At 50.3% G+C, this 21,787-nt stretch overlaps 1 protein-coding gene across 4 annotated transcripts in view; it reads left to right on the top strand.

Moving 5' to 3' along the window:
• Positions 1 to 21,787, top strand: part of ACTN1 (actinin alpha 1) — an 89,346-nt gene that overhangs the window by 48,713 nt on the left and 18,846 nt on the right. For all 4 annotated transcript variants that reach the window (XM_016131280.2, XM_036239082.1, XM_036239084.1 and 1 more), the window contains exons 3-8: positions 2,473 to 2,592; positions 9,308 to 9,394; positions 11,184 to 11,271; positions 11,826 to 11,904; positions 16,171 to 16,252; positions 17,494 to 17,579. In XM_016131280.2, the coding sequence (XP_015986766.2) occupies positions 2,473 to 2,592; positions 9,308 to 9,394; positions 11,184 to 11,271; positions 11,826 to 11,904; positions 16,171 to 16,252; positions 17,494 to 17,579 (542 nt within the window). The remainder of the gene's footprint in view (positions 1 to 2,472; positions 2,593 to 9,307; positions 9,395 to 11,183; positions 11,272 to 11,825; positions 11,905 to 16,170; positions 16,253 to 17,493; positions 17,580 to 21,787) is intronic.

The following is a 21,787-nucleotide window of genomic DNA, read 5'->3' as shown; positions in this document are numbered from 1 at the left end:
TTAGCATTTCCTTCCTTTTTTATTTTTTTTAGCCGGGTAAAGTTCCACTGTGTACACACACCACATTTTGTTTCTTCATTCATCGTGGGTTAGCACGTGGGGTTCCTCCACCTCTCGGCATTTGTAGGTGATGCTGCTGTGAACATGGCTGCACGTGGCTCTATATGAGTTCCTGCTCTTGGTTCTTTTGGGTACATACTTAGAAGTAGAGTTACTGGGTCATATGGCAATTCCATGTTGAAGTTTTTAAGGAACCACTATACTGGTTTCCTCCAACTGCCTTTTATTAGAGTGTCTTTCCCTTCTGCCTCCCCCAACATTTCTTAAACATTTTTCTAGTTTAAAGAAACAAACCTGGCATTGTTCTTTTTCATTCTTCGAAACTCAGCTCAGAGGATGGCTTCCCTGTCTCCCGAACCCCCCACTGCAACTCGAGGGCTTGCCCTCCTCTGTGCCCCAATAACACCCCATTAATTCCTCTCTCGTGTCTTTGCCACATGGTTTCATCATTTCGGCCCTCAACGCTAAGGTTCCTGAAGCAGGGATGACCCCTTCTCTGTGTCCCAAATGCTCAGAACTGTCCTTGGCATGTAGGTGATACTCGATAAATACTGGAGGGACTGAATGCCCGAGCTGGGCTTTTCTGCATCACCACCGAATGGCCAGCTTGTGCCCAAGGGGAATCTGTGCACGTCTCTGAAGTGGGCTCTTCTCTTTCCCAGGGCGGAGGGAGATCAAGTCACTGAGACACTGACTATTTCTCCTTGAGCATCTCCGGAGATGGGTAGGATGACAGGAGAAGGAAGGGGATGCTGCCTGCAGAGGCTCTCAAAATGTGGTCCCGGGACCACCCACAGCAGAATTGGAAACCCCACCCCAGGCCTCCTAAATCGGAAACGTAGGGGTTAGGGGAAGGGCTGGCCATCAGCAGTTAGCAGGTTCTCCAGGTGGTTTTGTGCTACTGAAGTTGAAAACCATCGGCCTTGCCATCTCCACTGTCCTCTGGGAGAGGTCCCAGCCCAGCCAGTGTGCACAGCGGGTGGGCTGGCTGGGAGTTCAGGCTCAGCAGGGCCTGAGGGCTGGAGCATTAGCGGAAGCTGCCTAGGTATAGGGGGCGGGAGGGGCACACAAGGCACTGTCTGCATCCCTCCTATGGGAGGGATCCCCTGTGGCTTCTCATCTGCTCAGGAGGATGGTGGGGTGCCTTGCCAAGGAGAGGCAGGGTGGCAGCCACAGACCCCGGAGAGCCCAAAGTGGAAAGTCTTGATTTAATAATAAAAACCCAGCTGTGCTTCCATGAGAGCTGCCAGGCCAAATCTCATCTGCAGCAGGAAGTCTGGTCCCCTCTGGAAGCCGGGGGCCCCCTGAGGATGCTGTTCTGACAGGGTGGCCCCAGCCCAGGTGACCAGCCCCTGGAGCCCTCTCAGCCAGACTGCTGAGCAAGGCTGGGCTGGTCTGGTTTAGGGGTCATGCCAGGCGCAAGGATCCTGCATTTCAGGCTCTAGGATGGTGGTTCTCAGGCTTTTGGGGTCCCTGGCCTCTTAGAGACTCTGAAAGCTGGGTGCCCCTTCCCCAGGTGTGTGGCACATACTTTTTAAAATAGTTTCAGGAGGTTTATGGATGCCACTGCACTGAGATACAAGTGTTTTTAGTGGGGTGTTTGGAGAACTAGCTCCTCTACGCCTGTTTCCTCGCAACTTCTGGCCCTGAAACCTGAGCCTCAGAAGCTTCCATTTGAGAGGTGGGGGTGGGGGGTTGACTTGGAGCTGAGCCAAGGGTGCCCCTGGGAGGCAGTAATGGGACAAGAGCCCCCATTCTTAAATGAGAGAGGGATACTGTGGGTAACTCCTTTTAAACACCAAGAGAACTTTTTCAAAATACTCTAGCGTGACCCACGTCCCTTTCCAGACCCGGACAGTCCAGACTAGAGGGAGTTCAGGGTCTTTGCATGTGCTGTTCCTTCTGCCTTGATCACCGTTCCTTGGAGTCTAGGTCTGGCTGCCCTCCCACTCAGGCCTTCCCCCACCTCTCTGAACCTCCTCATCCTCCAACCCGCCCTCCTCGTCTGCAGCCTCTTTTTAAGCAATTCTTTTAAGCATTTATCCTTCTTGGTATTTGTATATTTTTGTGTGTTTCTCTGTTGAGGGTCTGTATCTCATTCTGGACCCTAAGTACATGAAGGCACAGACTGTTTTGTTCACCCCCCCCCCCCCCGTTCCTAGCACCCGGCCGAGGTTCCAGCACATCTTTGGGGCTTCGTACAGAAGCGTCGTGTGCAGGCAAGCAGTTCAGGTCTGAGACGTGGAGGGAATAGAGGCAGGGTCGGCGTGCCCTGTCACTCCGCACAGAAGCTGCCCAGGCGTGTATCCGTCGATGTCGCTGTGCCCTGAGCGGAGGGGGTCGGGGCAGTAACCCCGGCTCCTGCAGAGCAGCATCTCACCTCCCCTTTTTCTGCTCTGGGTCTCTATTCAGGTGAACGTCTGGCCAAGCCGGAGAGAGGCAAAATGAGGGTGCATAAGATCTCCAATGTCAACAAGGCCCTGGACTTCATAGCCAGCAAGGGGGTCAAGCTGGTGTCCATTGGAGCCGAAGGTAAGGCCTGCCCGCTGGCTGCTTCTCGGAGCCTACGTTTCTGCTCTCCTGGTTCCCTGGACCTTTTTTTCCGATTCTGATTCCTGGGCCCACGCATCCCTGGGGGCGTTGGGAAGCGGGGCGCCCACCACCTCCACCTGCTCGACCTGTGGCTTCTTCGTGTCGCAGCAGGGCTTTCCAGCCAGGGCCAGTCTCGCCCACGCGTTCGCACTCTCAGTGCATGCAGGGCCGCCTCCCTCACGGCAGGTCCGGCTTAGCTGCCGGAAGCGGGAGAGGGTGCAGGCGCGGGCCGGCGGAGGCCCGAAGGGACGTTCTTAACAGCGTTTCCCACAGAGTGGCCTCTTGGCTCTTTTTCCTTCGCTTAAACTTGGTTAAGGCTCCGTTTGAATTGTTGTTACCATTACCGTGTTCTTAATGGTTAAAAGGAGGGAGCACTGCCTCTGTGTGCTCTGTGGTGGCTTTGAAGGATTTGGGGAGGGTCGGGGTGATTAGAATAGAATGCCATGACCAGGCCCTGGCAGGACCTGGCAGGACCGTGTCCCATGGATTCAGCGTATTTATTGGGCACCTGCTGTGTGTGCCAGAGACTGAAAGATAAGTAAGACAGCCAGCCTCCCTCCCTCCCTCCCTCCCTCCCTTCCTTCCTTCCTTCCCTCCTTTCTTCCATTCCTTTTTGCTCCCTTCCTTTCTTCCTCCCATCCTTCCTTCCTTCCTTCCTTCCTTCCTTCCTTCCTTCCTTCCTTCCTTCCTTCCATCCATCCATCATTGAGGACACAGCCGTGGCTGTGATTATTGTGTGCACTCCTTCTGTGGAAGGTCCTGTGTGTGCTGAAGCCCTTTGCACCAGTGATCTCATTTAATCCGCACTGCAGCCCTATAAAGAGGCTCTAATTATTATTTCCATTTCAGAAAAAGGCAGCAGACGCCTAATAAGAGTAAATAACATTTTCAAGTTACCATCATCAGTCAGTGGCAAAACCAGAACTCAAATTGGGGTCTGCGTGAAGCCAGAGAACTGCCTTTCCTTGCAGAGGTGGGGCCTGGTGCTCGTAAATCCACAAGAGCAGGTGGCCTCTTCTCCAGTCAATGATTTTAAAGTCCTCCCACCTCCTCTTTTTTTTTCTAGAAATTGGGGGACTTTATGTTGCTACATCAAACTGAGAAACTTCAGCACAGGAGTCTGCAAACCATAGTCCGTGGGGTCAAATCTGGCCAACGTAGGTTTTTATAAATATCGGAGCTCGGCCACACTGCTCATACATTGTCGTGGCTGCTTTCCTGTTAGGACAGCAGAGTTGAGCAGTTGCGACACAGACTCTATGGCCTGCAAAGCCAAAACTATTTCCTGTCAGGCCATTTACAGAAAAAGCTTGCTGACCCTGCCTTATCAGGGACTCAGGCTGATGCTTGAGGCAGTCACGGGTAGGGCCACATGCATCCCAGCAGCCCCTGCATCTGGGAGGCAGACACAGCATCTTCTGCCTCCTTGTGGCCCCAGCTCCCCGCCGTGTGATGCACATAGTAGGCGCTCAGTCGAGGTTGTCGGAAAGACACACATAGCAGGGTACTTGGCTTTGTGAGTGGGAAAGTATTCTCTGCCTTTTAATTTAAAAAAAAAAAAAAAAGTAGTTCAACTAGGAACTTGGCAGAAAAAGTGTCAACTAAGCAGGGATGGGAGGCCAAAGAAATTGCCACCTAGGTGGTCTGGTACAAGCTCAGATGCCCCCTGGGGCGGGGCAGTGACGGAGGTGTGGGGTGGGCCAGCGGCGAGTGGTAGGGATGGTTGGGGACCGTGGGGGTGCCTGGCAGGGCACGTCCTTCTAGGCGGGGCAGTGGCCACATAGATCTAACCAACTGTTGCTGTGTGGGAATACAGGTCCAGCATTGCTAGACTGATCACTTTTTAAAAAGCCAGAAATCTAAATTTTTTAGAAAAGAAAATTTAACAACTACCTGAGAAAAGAAAAATTTTTTTAAGACTTTGAGCAGCAAAGGAGAAAGAGGGAGAGAGTCGCACTTGCTCAGTTCCAGATCTGAGCCTGGCTAGACAGGACCCTTTGCATGCTCGTCCCCCTTCCCCTGGGAGCAGACCTGGAGGATGAGTATCGCCAGCCACGGTTCGCAGTCACGAAAGCCGAGGCTCAGCTGAGTTGCTGGCGTGGAAGCACGTTGTGAGGTCGAGTACGGGCTCTGGGCCAGACTGCCTCCATGTGGCAGAGTTGGGACCGAACCCAGGCTTTTGGGCTCCAGAACTGAGGTCCAAGCCCGTTCCTGCCACCCCCAGGCATTGCTGCCTCCCCTGCCGGGGTGCAGGAGAAAACTCTCATGTGTGATTTTCCTCAGCTGTGAAGTAGCAGGTCAGATTGGCTGTGCTTGCCTCAGTGGACAGGTGAGGAGCAAAGATGGAAACTCTTACCACTGCCTCTGGTGTTCCGGGAAGTCACTTAGGCTAGGTGGCCCTAGTTTTCCCGTCTCTTTCACTTGGGCCTTACTTCTTCAGATTTTCTAAAGGCTCCTTTAAAATGAGGTAGTTAACTTCTCGCTGCCCTAGGGAGCCGGCGCTTTAAGCTAAGGCTTTGACCTTGCAGCCATCTCTTGTTTCAAGCTGAGCATCAAGCTCCTGCAGGGATGGCCCCTCTGTTGGAAACGGGATGAGCCAGGAAATGAGACGAGGCTCCAAATGGGTTTTCTGTAGTTTAATAAAATGGAGTTTACTGCCGTAGACTAAAACAAAAGGCAGCGGAGTAGATCGCCTGCAGGGAGCTCTCCTGGGGGTTAGGGTGGGGAGATGTTTCAGGGTGTCCTGACTGTGGAGCATCCTGAGCCCTTGTGCTGTGGGGACCAGGCCCTGCGGGGAGAAAAGACTCGGACTTTTGAAGGATTGCCGCGTGGTGCCAGGATTAAACTCTCTGATTGACTCTGAAGTGCAGAGCCAGGCCTGGAAGGGAGGCCCTCTGGGCAGGCTGATTGTGGTGGGTGACATGCAGAACCTTGGGGACGGGACTGGGGATGGGGGGCCTGGGCTGGGCACACGACCCCTGTTCCTGAAGAAACAGGCTGGAGGCCAGGAACCTCCATACCTCGGGGAGGGGTCAGTTAGAGCCCTACGATATCTTGTATGATCCTTGATTCTAGAATGTCTTAGAGTCATGATTGGGGCTTGACCTGGGAGAGTGTTTGGGGCTTGACCAAGTGAGAAGAGCTGAGTGGGTTTTGTTTTGTTTTGTTTTGTTTTTGTTTTTTAGCCCTTTGGGCAGAGAAAGCATGATGGCTCTGGGTGCCAAGAGCCCAGGGGTGGTCGCGATGATTTACTCTCTTTTCTCAGATGGAGGGAAGCAGTGGGTGCAATAGCTACAGCATCGGTCTGGGACGTGGTGACTCCCAAGGGTCTAGTTTCTGTCCTGTGGGATTTCTTCAGCATCATTCATTCTACTGTCTGAGTGCTGCCTGAATGACTGACACTAAGGGCCGAAGAGGGGACGGGAGAGGCAGGTGCCGAGCAAACACCAGGACGTGAATCAGTCCTGCAAATAGCTTTGTAGACGGGGGGTGTCAGAAACATGCCTCCACTTCTTCCCACACCACGGCAGATGTTCATTTGTCGTCATGGTTTCTCCCATGGGGCCCTGTCCTGGCCTTCGGACCCTCCTTTCGGACCAGCATTCCCGGCAGCCCCCTGACATAAAGCTGGCTGTGAGATGAGGCATCCCTCTCCAAACACAGATGCCTGCGGAGAGGATCTGCCATTCTGGGGAGGGTTACACGCTGAGGGTGGACGGGAGTCAGGTGGGCACCGGGGCTGGGGGGGCTGCACAGGGTGTTCACAGAACGCACCCCCTCTCTTTGCCTGCACTTGGCTCCTCTCTTTTCTGGAGTGAAACGGCTTCTCTGGTATGAGTGAGGATTCAGTCAGTAAAAATCCCTGAGGGTTCTGGGGAAGGAGGAGAGGAGTAAGTAAGCAAGACCTGAGAAAGAAGCTGCCTTGTCTTCCTTAGTGCTGGGAGGGCACTGAGTGCAAGGCCAGCGGGAGGCCCGGGTATTTGGCCTTCACAAATGGGGCAGCGTGTGGGGGGCACAGGGTGGGGGGGGGCAACACTGCAGCCTCCACTCCTGGAAAGGCCAAGTGACAGCATTGCCACCAGAGCTTTATCTAGACTTTGAATAAATTTCCCCTTGTATTCAAAATGCTATTCATAAAAGTTTGTAGCTGCTTTTTCTACCGTCCATATTACTATATAAAGATTTTTCCAAGTTGTTAAAAACTTGTGAATATAATCTTAATGGCTGTGCTAATCACCTGTTTGTTGGGTGCAGCTGCCCTCTGTCTCAGACCTGGGTCCTTCCTTTTGTGTTCTCGGGGCTCATAGGCCTGTGTTACTTCTGCCCGTTCACACAGGTGTGTGGTTAGTGTCCTCCAGTGTGGCTCATTCATTGGTTCATTCATCCAGCAAACGTGCCAGGTACTGTGGCTCTAAGCAGTGATTTAAAATAAAAAAAAAAAACATTCCTCACACGGAGCTTAGGGGGAAAGAGAAAATACACACATACCTATGTCAGATGGAGAAAAATTACACTGAGGAGGAAAGTGGGTGGTCAAGGAAGGACGCAGTGAGAGGGAGGAGGGTGAGTGGACATGGGAGGGAGGTAAGGGACGAGCCAGGTGGATGTGCGGGGCGCGGTGGGGGGTGGCTGTGACTGGAACGGGTGGAGGGAGACGGGCTCTGAGGCCCAGCTTTGACCGAGTGAGATGGGAAGCCATGGAGGTTTTGAGCAGCGGGGTGACGGGGTCTGGGGATTTGCTCGTTCACACTTGTTGTACTTTGTACATCCATCTGGCTTCCACCTTGGGGTGTGATAAGTAACCGCACAAGCACCTTTACACGGCGGCCTTACTCTGCGTTTCACATCTTTGCTAGGGATAGGTTCCCAGAGGTAGAATTTTACTCTCAGAAAGTTGAACATCTCCCAAGCTCCAAGATGCTTGCTCCCCGTTGCTGAATTGTTTCCTAGAAAGGTTTCTTTTTCTTTTTCTTTTTCTTTTTTTAAAGCCAATGTCCACTTTTAGCCACAGTGTGGTAGCCTTACCATGAAAGTGTGAGTTTGATTTTTAAAAAATTTTGCTAATTTAATAGCTTGGAAAATGGTGTCTCGTTTCTTTAAAGTGAAATTGAACATCTTTATGAATGGGTTTTATTTCTAGTTTTTGTTTTGTGAAGTGTCTATTCATGTCTTTTGCCTATTTATCTATTGTGAATTTAGGCTTTCAGTCTTAGACATTTATACAGGCTTTTTAAACGTTACAGATGTGAAACCATTGGAAGTCACAAATGAAAGGGTGTCTTAGAAATTTAAAACCTTTATGTAGTGATTCTTACCTTGTCAACTGACTCGACTTCCCCCAGCGTGCTCTGCAAAGTGCTGGCTGCCTGTGTTACTTGTTCAGGAAAATGGTCCCACGCTGCTATAGTTCCCTGTATCTCAAACCCAGGCCCTCTGATTCGGGTCTGGGCCCCGCTGGTATCTGGGGCTCTGGGAGAGGCATTTAAGCCGCCCTGTGAGCAGGAAGAGTTACATCCTGTCCCGTATCCAAAGTGGCCACTGCCCCTCCTCTGCTCGGCACCCACCCCAGTGCAGGCTCAGTAGTCACCTGCCTGAGAAGCAGCAGCAGTGCCCTGTACCTTGTTGGTTGTACAGCCGCGTGCCGTTTGCCCTCTCTTCTAAGGAAGGGAATGAGCTCTTAGGGTGGAATTTCCTTAATGGACTCCACTCTCGTTTCAGGGGTAAGTGGGAAGCAAACGCTAGAGGGTGTGGGCTCAAGGAACCAGGAGTCCCTGGAACTTGCCCTTCTCATGGTTCTGTTGTGTCTCCTCTAAAAACTAGTGTTGCATGAAGGAAAAAATAAAGAATCTTTGGGTGCCTAACTCATCACTGAGAGTACCGTACCACAGGCTCAGGTTACCGTCTCCTGGTCTGGAAGCAGGTGAGAGTAAGGAGTGGACATTTGATTGTCACCTGCTCAGCCCCCAAGACCACAAATGATTCCATGTCTTAGGTTCCTTCAAGACCGGACTTCTTTATGTTTGTGTTGCCTGATAACAGAATAAAAAAAAAGACACTTCATAGAATTTATAGCATATATAAAAAGTCTAGAAAATGCTGCTTGGACCGAATTTAGTGGAGTAGCTCTTAGTTGTGATCTTGAAGCTGTTTCATTTTTTAAATTAAAAAATACCCAACTAATAGCATTATGAGGTTGATGTGAGAGTTTGTGGCTCCTTCAAGGTGGCTGTTTACAAACCTTTCTCAGGTTCTGTTGCCTGTACTGACTTTCTGGGTATGGCGGCTGTTTTGACAGTTGCAACTTTCCAGAGGTCTCCACCTCACAGAGTTGCTAGAACCTTTGCAGTAGCTTAGAAATCCTCCCTGTTTGTCAAGCTGGTGAACACGGCTGGTGGTTTAAGACATCTCCTCTGTTGCCTTTCCTGACCTACCCAGTAGAATCAACCACCTGTTCCTCATATTCCCAGGACACCCCAGGTCTTGTTACCCATGACACATAATTACACCAACTTTAAACAACGTACCGACTGCCCTCTAGAAGTGGAGCCGTGTGGTCTTTGATTCCCTGCGTGGCGTGCAGAGCGGCATGGGCACTCGGGGAATTTTGACTCCATCCCTGCTAAGACCCATCCTAACACGTCTACTGTTCCTGTAGAAATTGTGGACGGGAACGTGAAGATGACCCTGGGCATGATCTGGACCATCATCCTCCGCTTCGCCATCCAGGACATCTCTGTGGAAGGTAGGTCTTCTGCTCTGCTCCGTGCATCTCATCCCCCGCCCCCAAGTGCCTTCACCGTTCATGTCTTCCTCCCTGGGCTCGGCCTGGGGAACTCTCTTACCCAGGCAGCGGGGCATGGTCATGGGCCACATCCTGAACTTTCAACCCATTGCTGGCATCTGTCCTCCCTCCTACTCTGTAGATAAGTTAAAAACTGTGTGGAGTGCTGGTTCCCACAGGTGTGGTGGCCCTTGGGAACCCTCCCATCTCCCACTTTGAGAAAGCCCAAGGCTGCTGTGGAGAAGTGTATTGGAAATCCCACCTGGCTCTTGGATTGTTAAATCTGAAAGGGTAGGGGGATAGCAACCAAGAGGGAGTGCTGGGACAGCGAACCCACCGCCCCCCTCTCCCAGGGCCTCCACGTTGCTCCCAGGGCACCCTCTGGTGGCCACTTCGCAGATCTGCAAGGGGCCACTGCCGCAGTTGGGTCAGTGAGTGATCTCTGAACTTTTGATTCCAACTCCAGCGGCTTTTAGGCAGATGTGTGTATATTTATTTTGTTAAAAATTATACTTATGTATTACTCTGCATATTATAAAACACATACCAAAATAAATTTTAAAAAGATGGGATAGAGATATTTTAAAAATATTTTAAATTCATTTTAATGCCTCATAAAGAAAAGATTTTTATTCAAAATATCTTTTTAATGAGAACAGTGTGGACTGAATTGCTTTGTCATGGAAATCTTGGCTTGACACTTGGTGATACAATGATGTGAATGTCTGTTTGGTTTATAAATACTTTGTATTTAGGGTGGAAGTGGTTTAAAAGATGCCCACAGTAGTCACTTAGGGCATGGTTCTTGTTAGTGGTGGTAGAAATAAATTCATTTTTCAAATAGCCTTCTTGATGAAGTCGATTGTTTTGAGCAGGCTTCTTGTCAGCTCTGATTAAATCATTTTAATCTTGTAGTAGCTGATGAAGAGCTTGAAATAAGAAGAGTAGCTTTGCTCACTTTTTAATTGTTTGTGCTTGAATTATATTATTTTTGTAGGAATTGTTTAATGTCATTTTAAAGTCTCTTTTGTGAGTTGAAAGTAAATGAGACCCAGGAAGCCACTTCGCTGGGCACCGTAAACGGCGATTCACAGGTGTGAGCATACGGGCAGTGCGGTGTGCAGCTCTCCCGTGCCGGGATTTCCCGGGGTCCCCCCATATTTGCTTTATCTTACAGACTTTGCTGTTGATGCATGTGTTAAATATAAGGAAACCTTGTTTTTTGGATGAACACTAAATCTAAATAGGAGTCCTAATGCTTTTTTCCCTCGTGGCTGTGTGCACTCCACAAGGCACGTGCCCTCCTGTCTGGAGATTCCTAGACTTTGAATGTCATCTCAATCAACCCTTCCTCCCCTAATTGGCCACCTGACCTAGGTTGCCAACTCATTTTATATTGCTTTCATTTCTTAAATAAAATCGAGCGACAGGGAGATAGTCTAAAAGGCCATTATCTCAGTATTTCCATGTGTAATAAGGCTAGCTCTGAAAAGCGGCCTAGCGTGCTTCTCTGCTTATCAGATAATTTCTCAACCTTTGTCAGGGATATAGACTTGATGGCCTGATAGCAGCAGGGTTGGAATCTAGGGCTCTTTGTGTGGACCCCTTATGTGAAAGAGCATGGACCCTGTGGCCACAGTGGGGCCTCCCATGAGCCAACAGCCCTCCCTCCCCCAAGCCAGCCCACTGACCTCTGCTCATTGTCCCCTTCCCTACCTGACCTCTCTGCCTGCTGTCCCTTTCCCCACAGAGACTTCAGCGAAGGAAGGGCTGCTCCTGTGGTGTCAGAGAAAGACAGCCCCTTATAAAAACGTCAACATCCAGAACTTCCACATAAGGTGAGTGGCGGGGCTGAGGGGCTCTTACAGAACGAGGCTGCCTCCCTCAGGCCCCTCAGGCCGCCTCGGCTGGGTGGTCTCAGCTCTAGTACAGAGCAAAGGTCCTTGGGGAAGAGGTCGCTTTTTATGGGAAGGCAGTGCTGCCGACGGTGGTGCCCCCCTCTCCCTCCCAGCGGTCTCTCGGACATGGCAATAGCCTCATACGCCTTTGGTTGATGCTCGGACTGCTGGGGAACTCCCCAAGGACAGTGCCTGAGAAGTTCCAGCCTGGGGTTCCGGAATGGAGCAGACAGGGCCATGGCCTTGGTGGAGGGTAGAGTGGGATGTGGCATGTGTATCTCAACTTGCCAAATCCCACAAAGTCTTGACCCCAGTGCTTGGGGTCGTGGCGGGAAGAAATGTCCTTTTGCTTCCTGTCTTCTGACTCCTGCTCCGAAGAGTTATGAGTTCACCTCCAGAAGGAAGGGGGCCCCCTCCTAGCGCTTGACCCTTAGTGCTCAGCCCCACTCACCAGCTCACACCACCCCCTCTCTCCCCCTCCTCCCCCCGCGCAGCTGGAAGGACGGCCTTGGCTTCTGTGCCTTGATCCACCGACATCGGCCTGAGCTGATTGACTACGGCAAGCTGCGGAAGGTACGTGCCACTCACCTGACCGCCCACTGCAGCTCCTGGCCCCTGGTCCCAGGTGGGTGGGGTTGGGCTCTTCCTTCTGAGAGCGGGGCGTCAGGCTTCTTAGATTCGCCAAGGAGACAGACTGTCTAGAAGGGAGAGAAAAGCCCCTTGACGGCGAGGGCCGCCTCCGCCCTGCGCTTGCGCAGCACGTGCGTTTGTGCCCGTGTGCCCCGCCCATCAGGAGGGCATGAGGCCGCCGCAGCAGCTTTGCGGCGCCGATGGAGTAACAAGTGGCGTTTTCTCCTGTTATTCTGGGTCTCGTAAGGAAGATGTGTTGCTTTTTCATAATTTAAAATACCGCGTATTCTTCGGAGCCCTTATCTCAGCCTTGTCCGAGGCTTGCTGTGCGGTCCTGGGCAGGTTCCCGCCATGGATTTGGTTTCTCTCAACGCTGGAGTCTGGCTGTAGGAGTTTTGTTTGCTGCTCTTGATTTCTTTTATGTTTTAGGCGTGACGCTGTTGGGGGATTTTCTCTAGTGTGTGTGTGCCGAGCAGCGTACCAGGAGGTGGAAACTGTGTTCCTAGCCTCATGGTGGTTCTTAGCGTCTGGCCTGGTTAAAAGACACTGGCCTGGACCTTGCAGGCTACTCACCCTGTCTTCTCTCTCAGCCCGCCCCATGCCTCAGCCACCCCTGGAGCCCTCCCCACGCCCCGCCCCAGTCGATGATCTAGAGCTTGGGTTGGAATGTTACCTTTCTATGCTTGAATCTCTTATTTCTCCACTTGATCTTGACACTTGGAGAGCACAGTGTTCAGTGAAGGTCCCCACCCTTGCCTGTGGCCCCACGAAGGACCTCTGCTGCTTCTCAGTGACCAAGCAAGGCTTGATGTTGCCAGCACCAGGCCCTTGGTTTCCAGGCTCTGGGGGAGTGAGCTGCCAATAAGGGTTTGTGAGGGAGGAAAGGAATTGATTCTCATCCCCTCTCATCATGCTAAGCTGGGCCTGAAGCTCAAGGCCCACTAAGAGGGGCCCACCTTCTGAAGGAGAGGAGCCTGCTGCCTGGCCCTCTACATGGCTGTGTCCAGGTGTGGGTGGACAGGGGACAGCCCTTCCCAAGCTAGTCTCTTAGGGAATAAGAGAGTCCCAGCCCTCTAAATCAGCAGCTTTGCAAAGACAAAAATCAGTGTGAGAACTCCCTTGACCTACCTGAAAGCTCTGTGGCCAAGTCAAACAGGACAGAAGCCAGAAATCCTAGAGGTGGTGATGTTTTCTTTTAAGGCATTGTTACATACCTCCTAACTGTTCACCTGATGGACTTTGGTTGACAGGTGTACATGTGTCTGTGTCCCCGTTCGGTTGTGCTGGGTGGCAGTGGCCAGTTAATCCACAGCTGTTCTCCACCCCCATGTAAAGTGGGCTTGTACTTACTGTGGCACTCTGGTCCCTCTCCCCATCCCACAGTCTCCAGGTGCCTCCTCCTTTAGGGAGTTCTCTGAGAGTCCAGGGGTCTTTGTTTGATAGCTGGACAGCTCTCTCTCCGCCCTTCATCCCTCTCTGTGTCTTTTCATTTCTTTCTGTCCATTGTGTCCATCTCCCTCTATCTTTAATTCAGTAGCATCAACCAAATCCAGCCCAATGCTAGCTAGCATAGACCGGGTCCTGCTAAACTATGGGTACGTTCTGGAAAGCATGGGGTGCCAGGACCGCTGGTACTTGGACACAGGGGAGAGCCAAGGGGCTCTGACCAGAGGTTCATCCTTTGTGCACCAGCCTTAGGTGGGCTTGGGGGCTGGCGGGCCCTGGGAACCAGGTGGGGCAGGCAGGTGCAAAGCCGGGGCTAAGGACTGCGCAAGGCCCAGGGCGGAAATGACATTTGCTGCTTGGCAGTTTTTGTTTTTGTTTTTTTATCATTCTGGAAGCTGTTGGAGACTTTCCCAGAAAGACTCCACCTTCTCTGTGTTGAGTGATTTCTTCCTGAAAGTGTCACAAATGAATGCATTTATCTTTTTGTACCCCACGTTCTTACCTTAGCAAATGGGGAAACAGTCCTGGTCTGACAGAACCAGCTTTCTTTACTCTGGGAAGCCAAAATGGGAGGTCCAGCAAGGCACTCCCTCCACTAAGCTGGGGCTTTTTTGCCACATTAAAAGTTTTTTTTTTTTTAATTGTGGTAAAGTATGCCTAACATAAAGTTTACCATTTTAATATTTCTTATAATATTTTTTTACTATAGTTGGCATACATTATATTAGTTACAGGTGTACAGCATAGTGATCAGAGATCTATATAACTCACAAAATGATCACCCCAATAAATCTAGTATCCCTCTGCTCCCATACTTATATATTAAATTAAATTATGCTGTACTTTATATCTTCATGACTATTTTCTAACTACCCATTTGTATTTCTTAATTCCTTTGCCCTTTTTCACTGCCCCCCCACCCCCTCCCTTCTGGTAACCCTCAAAATACTCTATGAGTTTGTTTCCATTTTATTGTTGTTGTTTATTTTGTTCCTTACATTCCACATGTATGTGAAATCATATGGCATTTGTCTTTCTCTATCTGATTTACTCCATTCAGCACAATACCCTCTAGGTCTATCATGCAATATCTTTTTCCATCCCTTTACTTTTATTCTGTGTTTGTCGTTTAATCTAAAGTGAGTCTCTTGTAGGCAGCACATGTAAAATAAGAGTCTTGATTTTTCATCCATTTAGCCACCCTATTTTTGATTGGTGCAATTAATTCCTTTTCATTTGAAGTACTTGTTGATATGTAGTTATTGCCATTGTTTATTCATATTTTTAGTACATATTTTTTCTTCTTAAAGAAGTCCCTCCAACATTTCCTGTAATAGTCTTGGTGATGATGAACTCCTTTAGCTTTTTTTTTTTGTCTGAGAAGCTCTTTGTCTGTCTTTTGACTCCAAATGATAGCTTTGCTGGATAAAGTAATCTTGGTTGTAGATCCTGGGTTTTCATCACTTTGAATATTTTGTGCCAAGCCCTTTCCTGCTAAGTTCCTTTTGAGAAATCAGCTGCCAGTCTTACGAGTACTCCTGTGTAACTAGCTGCTTTCCTCTTGCTGCTTTTAAGAGTCTCTCTTTGTATTTAACCTGTGGCATATTAATTATGATATGTCTTGGTGCGGGCCTCTTTGGGTTCATCTCGTTTGGGAGTCTCTGCATTCCTGTATGTCTATTTCCTTCATCGAGTTAGGGAAGTTTTCCGTCATTATTTCTTCAAATGGGTTTCCAACTTCTTTCTTCTCTCTCTTCTGTTTTTCTGGTACCCCTGTGATGCAAATATTGTTAGGCTTAAGGTTGTCCCATAGGCTCCTTAAATTATCTTCATTCTTTCTGGATTCTTTTTTCTTACTGACGTTTTGATTGAGCGTCCTCGGCTACCTCATCCTCTGTATCGGTGATTTGATTCTCTGCTTCATCCACGCTGTTGAGTCCCACTAGTATGATCTTCGTCTCAGATATTGTATTCTTTGTTTCTAACTGGTTCCCTTTTTAGTCATTTTTAATTGTACAGCTTAGTGGCATTAAGTACATTTGTATTGGTTAGCAACCATCACCACCACCGTCTATCTCCAGAACTCTTCATCTTGTAAAACTGAGTTGTATAGTAGTAATTCTATGTTTAGCATTTTGAGGAGCCTCCATACTGTTTTCCATAGCAGCTGCACCCTTTTACAATCTCACCAACAGTGCACAAGCGTCAAAATTTCTTCACATTCTCACTAATCCCCAATAAGTTTTCTTGAGAAAGTAGCAGAAATCCAAATCGTCAGAATCCTGTGGCTATTCGAAGGAGCCCCCAGATTTCACGGAATGTGAGCACCAAAGGGGCTCGAGAGCTCCTAGTCCAGCTCTTGATTAACAGATGTAGAAAACTGAGGTCAGATTACCTACCAGTCCTGCTGACTGATGGCAGAGCTGAAGCCAGAAGCCAAGACTGATGGCACCCAGGCCAGCGCTCTGTTCTCACACTCACCTTTTAGCTGTTCTTTCGTGAGCTATAGGCCAGTATTCTTCACCTCATTTCTCTGACAAAGAAACTGAGACTTGAGGAGGAAAGATGGCTTTTTTAAACCTCCAACCAATGAGCCCTGGTAGTGAGGCCAGGTTTCTACACCCAGAGGTGGCTCTCGAGAACCTAGCTTGGGAAGGGATGAAGTAGTCTCCTCTGCCCCCAAGAACGGGCAGTCACCCAGGTGGGAGTAGCCCGTGACTTGTCATACCTCTCACTGTCTAACCCCTTGCTCCTCTTCTCTAGGATGATCCACTCACAAATCTGAACACAGCCTTCGATGTGGCAGAGAAATACCTGGACATCCCCAAGATGTTGGATGCTGAAGGTAAAAACTTGATCTCTGGGATCCCATTTGGGGAGGCTGGGGTGTCACCTGCCTGTCAGAGATTCCACAGTTCCCTGAGGTTTGGAGAGAGAGGTGATAGCTGGTGCTGAAAGGGATTGGAGGCTGCTTCTGCTTGGCTGCCTGAGGACGATTTCTCTTAGTCTTGGAGTCAGATAGCAGTGCTTGGGTGGAACATGATGTTCCTTTGCTGTTGTGGGGGAAGGGAAAGGATCTTTTTCCCCTACACTCCTTGGTTCTCTACCTGGGGCCCTGTAAAGTAGACTGACCAAAAAAAAAAAAAAAAACAACAGATGAGCAAGAGCAGAGCAAACAAGTTTATTAACGTGTGCATCACACAGATACAGGGGAGTTTGCAGTGATGAGTAACCCGAGGAAGTGGTTAGAGTTCGGGGTCTATATACATACCTCACTTCATAGGGGAAAAGGAGCGGGGAGAACTGGCACTTAGGAAAATCAAAAGACTTTTTGGAAAGGTGAATGGTCCCTTTGGAGATGTGATCGTTTGTCACAGTAGTAGTTGTGTGGGGGGGCCATTTTCAAACATACACAAAAGTAGAGAGAAAAGTATAATGAACTTCCGTATACCCATCATCCAGCAATAACAGTTGTTGAGATTTCGTCTTACTCTTTTTCTTTCTCTTTTCCATTTTCTTTGTCGAAATATTTTAAAGCAAATTCTAGATGTCACAGCATCTCACTGCTACATACTTCAGACTATATACCTTTAAAATATGGATATTTTCTTAGGTAACTATAAAGCTATGTTCCCACCTTGCAAATTGACAGTAATTCCTAGATACATTAAAGTTTGAAATTAAAATTCCAAATTAAAATTCCCCAGTTGTTTCTTTTTAGAGTTGATTTGTTTTAATCAGGTTCTAAACAAAGTCTGCACATGGCATTTAGTTGTTATATTTCTTGTCTCTTCTAATCTGTAGCCCTTTTTCCTCCCCCGACCCCTTTTGCTCCTGCCGTTGAACTTGTTGCAGAAACTGGGCCAGCTGTCCCAGGGCACGTTTCTTATTCTGGCTTTGCCTGCTTCCTCAGGGCCCCATTTCACTCTTTCCTCTCGTATTCCCGTAAGTGGAAGGCGATGCCAGAAGATGGTTAGATTCAGGCTTAGCCTTTTGGCAGGAAGACTTGGTGGTTCTGGGAGCATCACATCAGGAGGTATATCATGTGTTCACCAGTTGACTTTAACTGCAGATTTTTCTTGACAGACATCGTGGGGACCGCCCGACCAGATGAGAAAGCCATCATGACTTACGTGTCCAGCTTCTACCATGCCTTCTCCGGAGCCCAGAAGGTACCGGGAGCCCCTGCTCCTTCCTTCCTTCCTTGCCTAGCACACCTCATGCCGGACTCCACACCATGCCTTCCCGCCCGGCCCCGCCCGCCCCTGGCGACAGGGTCTGGACGGTCCGTCTCTTTGGTAGAGTTAGCCCCTGGTGCCACTGTGGCTTGTCGTTCTTGCTCAACTTCGTCCCCACCTGCACCGCTGCTCTTTCCTCTCATCTTCCTCTTCTGTCTCTGAGAAAATTAGGCAAGAGCTCAGCTTCCGGGATCCAGACGACTGTCTTAAGCAGGAAAGGCTGCACAGGCGAAACAGCCAGGGGTGGCTCTGGCAGGCACCGTGGGCGGCAGCCCCTCTGTGCCCGCCTCTATCAGAGCTAGAGGCTTGATCAGAGCTGCAGGGCCTCCCCTAGGCAGGCAGATCTCGGGAGGTATCTCCTGTCTTCACTAACCTATTTTGCAAAGGCGTCACGAAGCCCCCATTTTTCTTCTCCTCGTGGACGTGATTTGGTAAATCTGTGCACAGTCCCTTTGGGCTTTGGTGCCTTCTATATCCTGCCCAGGACCCCCACGCAGGGTCACTCTGCACACTCTGTTCCTGGACATAAGCACAACCCTTGTAAGGAAGGAGGCGGGGTGGTGGGCAGCCGTGAGCCCCTTCAAGCGTCCTGGCCCAGTGTTGCTCAGGGAGGCCTGAGGTTAAAGTCCAGGTGCGCCTGTTCCGTAGTACGCAGGGGCCCCACAGCTAAAGGGCGTCATTCACACCGCAGACGCTGACGGCTTCAGTGTTTTCCTTCCCAAGCTCGCCTCAGGCAGCAGAAGCCAGGTTCCCCCCGCAGGCAGGAACACGGAACCACGGGCTCGGCCTTCACGGCTTTGGGCTGTGGCCCCGTCACACGCTCAGGCAAACTTCCCACCCTCGGCATGGCATCTGAGTGACCTGTCCTGAAATGCACGATGGGGACACTTTCCCCACCCGTCCCCATCTGCCCGGCCTTCCCCTGACACTCACTCTCCCTTCCTCGTCTCAGACTGTGCTCTCTTCCATGCCACCCCCTTTCTCTTCCCATCATCTCATTTTTCCTTTTTCTACCCATTCCTTCATTTCTGTCTGTCTTGTGTTCTTTCTGTCCACTGTGGCTGTTTTGGGTTTATTCTGTGCTGCTGCTGCCCACTTTCTTCTCTCAACCTCTTCTCCTTCTCTGTGCAGATGTGTAGGCACGCTAAGGCTGGATGGGAAGGCCATGTGACCTAATGTTTCATGTCACTGCCACGCCTTCTCGGGTGCGCAGAAGGTGAGCTCTCCCTTGGCCTCGCCCACTCTCCCTGCCGCCCTCTGCCCATCTCTTTGTCCTCCCTGGATACTCCAACAGCCTCTTGAGGCTCCAGCTCCTGAAATGAGAGGAGGGGTTAGAGATGTCCCTGCCTGCTCTTGCAGGAGGGCAGGACACTCTCTGAACCTTGGCCAGGGCCATACTTAAAGATGCCAGAGAACTCCAGCCTCTGGATGGCCTCTGGCATCTCTGTCCTTACACACATGGGCTAGTTGGTGTCACAAACAGGAAGGAAGTCTGTGGTCTCAGCGCCTTCCCTGGTCCCTGGGTTGAGAGCCCTTATCTCAAGCAGCACAGCTCTTGGCTGTGTTTCCTGATTATTCCCTTTAATATGCAGGCTCCCTTCACTTCTTTCTCTCCCTCCTTCCTGTTTAAGCAAGAGCATCTTCTCAAATAATCCAGCAGCCAAGGCAGGAAGAAATCTTCCCGCCTTCTCCCTGGTGTCCAGGCTGGAGGCTCAGAGCCCTGCCTGATCTTTCCAACCAGGCCTGCCGTGGACAGCAGTGCAGGTTGCACACCACACAAGGGTGCCCTGTGTGCATCATAGACAATGAAGATAGATCCTGTAGCTAGCAGTAAAAATGCCCTCTAACATATTCACATGACAGTTTTTCAGCAGAAGTGCCTTGAGAAGGAGGTGCCTTTAAAAATTACACAAAGGCACTGTTTGGGCGAGTGGCAGCCCTATTGCTGGCCTGCAGGGGCACTCAGGGCCTTCCTCACCTTCCTTCCTGGCTTCATTGGCGCTGAGCGGGACAAGTTGCAGCCCCTCCTGGAGGCTCCCTCATAGGCGTCCCGGCCCTCCCAGGATGCCCGGCTCCTTCCAGCCTCTTGCAGCCTCTTCTCTGGCCTTCCTCTTGCCTCTTCTTTCCCTTTGTCCCACCTCTGCTGCTGCTTTCTCTCCTGTCAACTTCTTCTGGCCCCTCTTACCTCCGACCATTTAGCTAGGATGTGAGCAGCATCAATCTACTTGCCGTGCTGGACTCCCAGCCCTGATACCAGACAATCTGCTTGCCCGTGTTCATGGCCAGGCTGAGCTCTCTTTCCAACTCTCTTTCCTCTTTCATCCTTCAGAGGTTCTGTCCTGGGCTTCATGCCTGTTGACACTGGCCTTCCCTATCTCTGAAGCTTTCCCTATGTTTGGCTGATGATAATGCTTGGAAGAAAGTATGTGTGTGCATGCATGTGCATATGTGTGTGTGTGTGCGTATGTGCATATGCGTGTGTAGCAGCCTGCTTTTTTTGCCTCCCAGATCTCATACCATCTCTTGCCATGCCCTCTGCCCTCTCACTCATCCCTGCGGCTACCATTTCATGCTCCTTTTATCCACATCTGAGGACAGTTGGGTGGGGGGAAGGGCGTGGGGGTTGGGGATGAGGATGTGTTCCTCTCACGTCCTGGTCCGGGGCCTCACCCAGAGTTGCCCCTAACCACTTCTAAGGATCCAGGCAACTGCTTAGAGCAAAACAGGTCAGTGGGAGGGGAGTCTTCCCCTTTCCTGTGGAAGAAGGAGGATTCTTTCAGACTCACACACTTTTCTTGTCTTGACCATCTCCATATCTAGAGCCAGCAAGGGGAAGGAAGTCTTCCAAAACCCATGCCCAGTGCCCTCTGTCCCCTCCCCCTGTCTTTCTTTCTCTTGCCAAGCCTTATACAGTGGATCTAGAAAGGCAGAAAGTCTAACTCATGCTTGCACGTGTGTGTACACGTGGACGTGCATGTGTAGCAATTCATGTACCCACACGGGCGAGGGGCGTGCAAGTGTGCATGACTGATTTTACTAGTCAGATGAGGGCCAACTTTGACCTGTTGGTTTTGGTTCTAATTCTTTCCTGTCCCCTCCCCTCCCCACCTCTCTCCTTCACCCTCCTCCGCTTTCCCTATTTAGAATGGTCAGAGAGCAATCATATTTTGTTGATGCAGTTTGTAAAGCTTTAAAGTTCATGGTCATGGTCTACTGGGAACTGATTCTGAGAAACAGCCCTTTAAGGCGTGACCTGGATCTGCTCTAGGGGTTTCTGGATGCTTTTGGGAGGAATAGTGCTGTTGACATCTTCCATTTGCTCATCAGTTACTTTATTCACTACTGTGAGTCTTCTAAGGAGAAGAAACCCTGTCCCTGCCCTCAAGGAATTCATGGTCCATGTGGAAAAACTCTTAATAAAAAGAAGTCCAGGATGGCTACTCTCTAACCAGTGCTCTGCTCTGCTGCAGACCCGAGCCGGGGAGGGCAGGTCAGGCTGTAGGGCTTCAGGACAGGAGGCTTTCTTGAGCAGCAAATACTTGAGCCTGGGGGCCTCAAGGGTCAAATAGGGACCCACAAGTGAAAGGCTCAGAGAGGGTTGGGAAGGGCAGCCAGTGCTGCTGAGGAAGGCAGTCGCAGCTTGTGCAAAAGCTTTGAGGTATGACAGAGCACCGCCTGCAAAAGGAGAGCAAGTTAGTGCTGGTTTGGGTCTCGTCCTGCTGCCTGGAGCAGGTAGCACTGGGGGAAGCCAGAGACAGCAGAGGGGAACAGGGCTGGGCCACATGGGGTCAACTTCCCTCCGTCTGGGAGGCCTCGCTGGCTGGGACGCCAGGGCTGAGTGCTGACTTGGGAGGAAGAAAAAATAGGCGATCCTAGTTAGATTGGGGAAATTTTTAACTAAAAATGTCACAGATGAGATTGTTGTGGCATTCATGTAAATTGGTGGGTTGTGGCTGGCAGAGCCATGGTGTGTTATTTGGCCACATTTGGATGTTTGACGTCACCATGATTGAGGACGATTCCTCTTCAGATTCTACCTGTACCAGCTATTGTGATGCTGGTTTTTAGAGCAGTAGTGTGGCTTGGGTTAGCTGAATTTCATTTGGGATTTCTAGGTACTCTGGGAATAAAAGTCCATTCTT

This window comes from Rousettus aegyptiacus, unplaced genomic scaffold (genome assembly GCF_014176215.1).
Source record: "Rousettus aegyptiacus isolate mRouAeg1 unplaced genomic scaffold, mRouAeg1.p scaffold_m13_p_3, whole genome shotgun sequence".
Lineage (NCBI taxonomy): Eukaryota > Metazoa > Chordata > Mammalia > Chiroptera > Pteropodidae > Rousettus > Rousettus aegyptiacus.
Note: the sequence above shows the minus strand (reverse complement) of the source record. Positions and strands in the feature narration are given on the sequence as shown.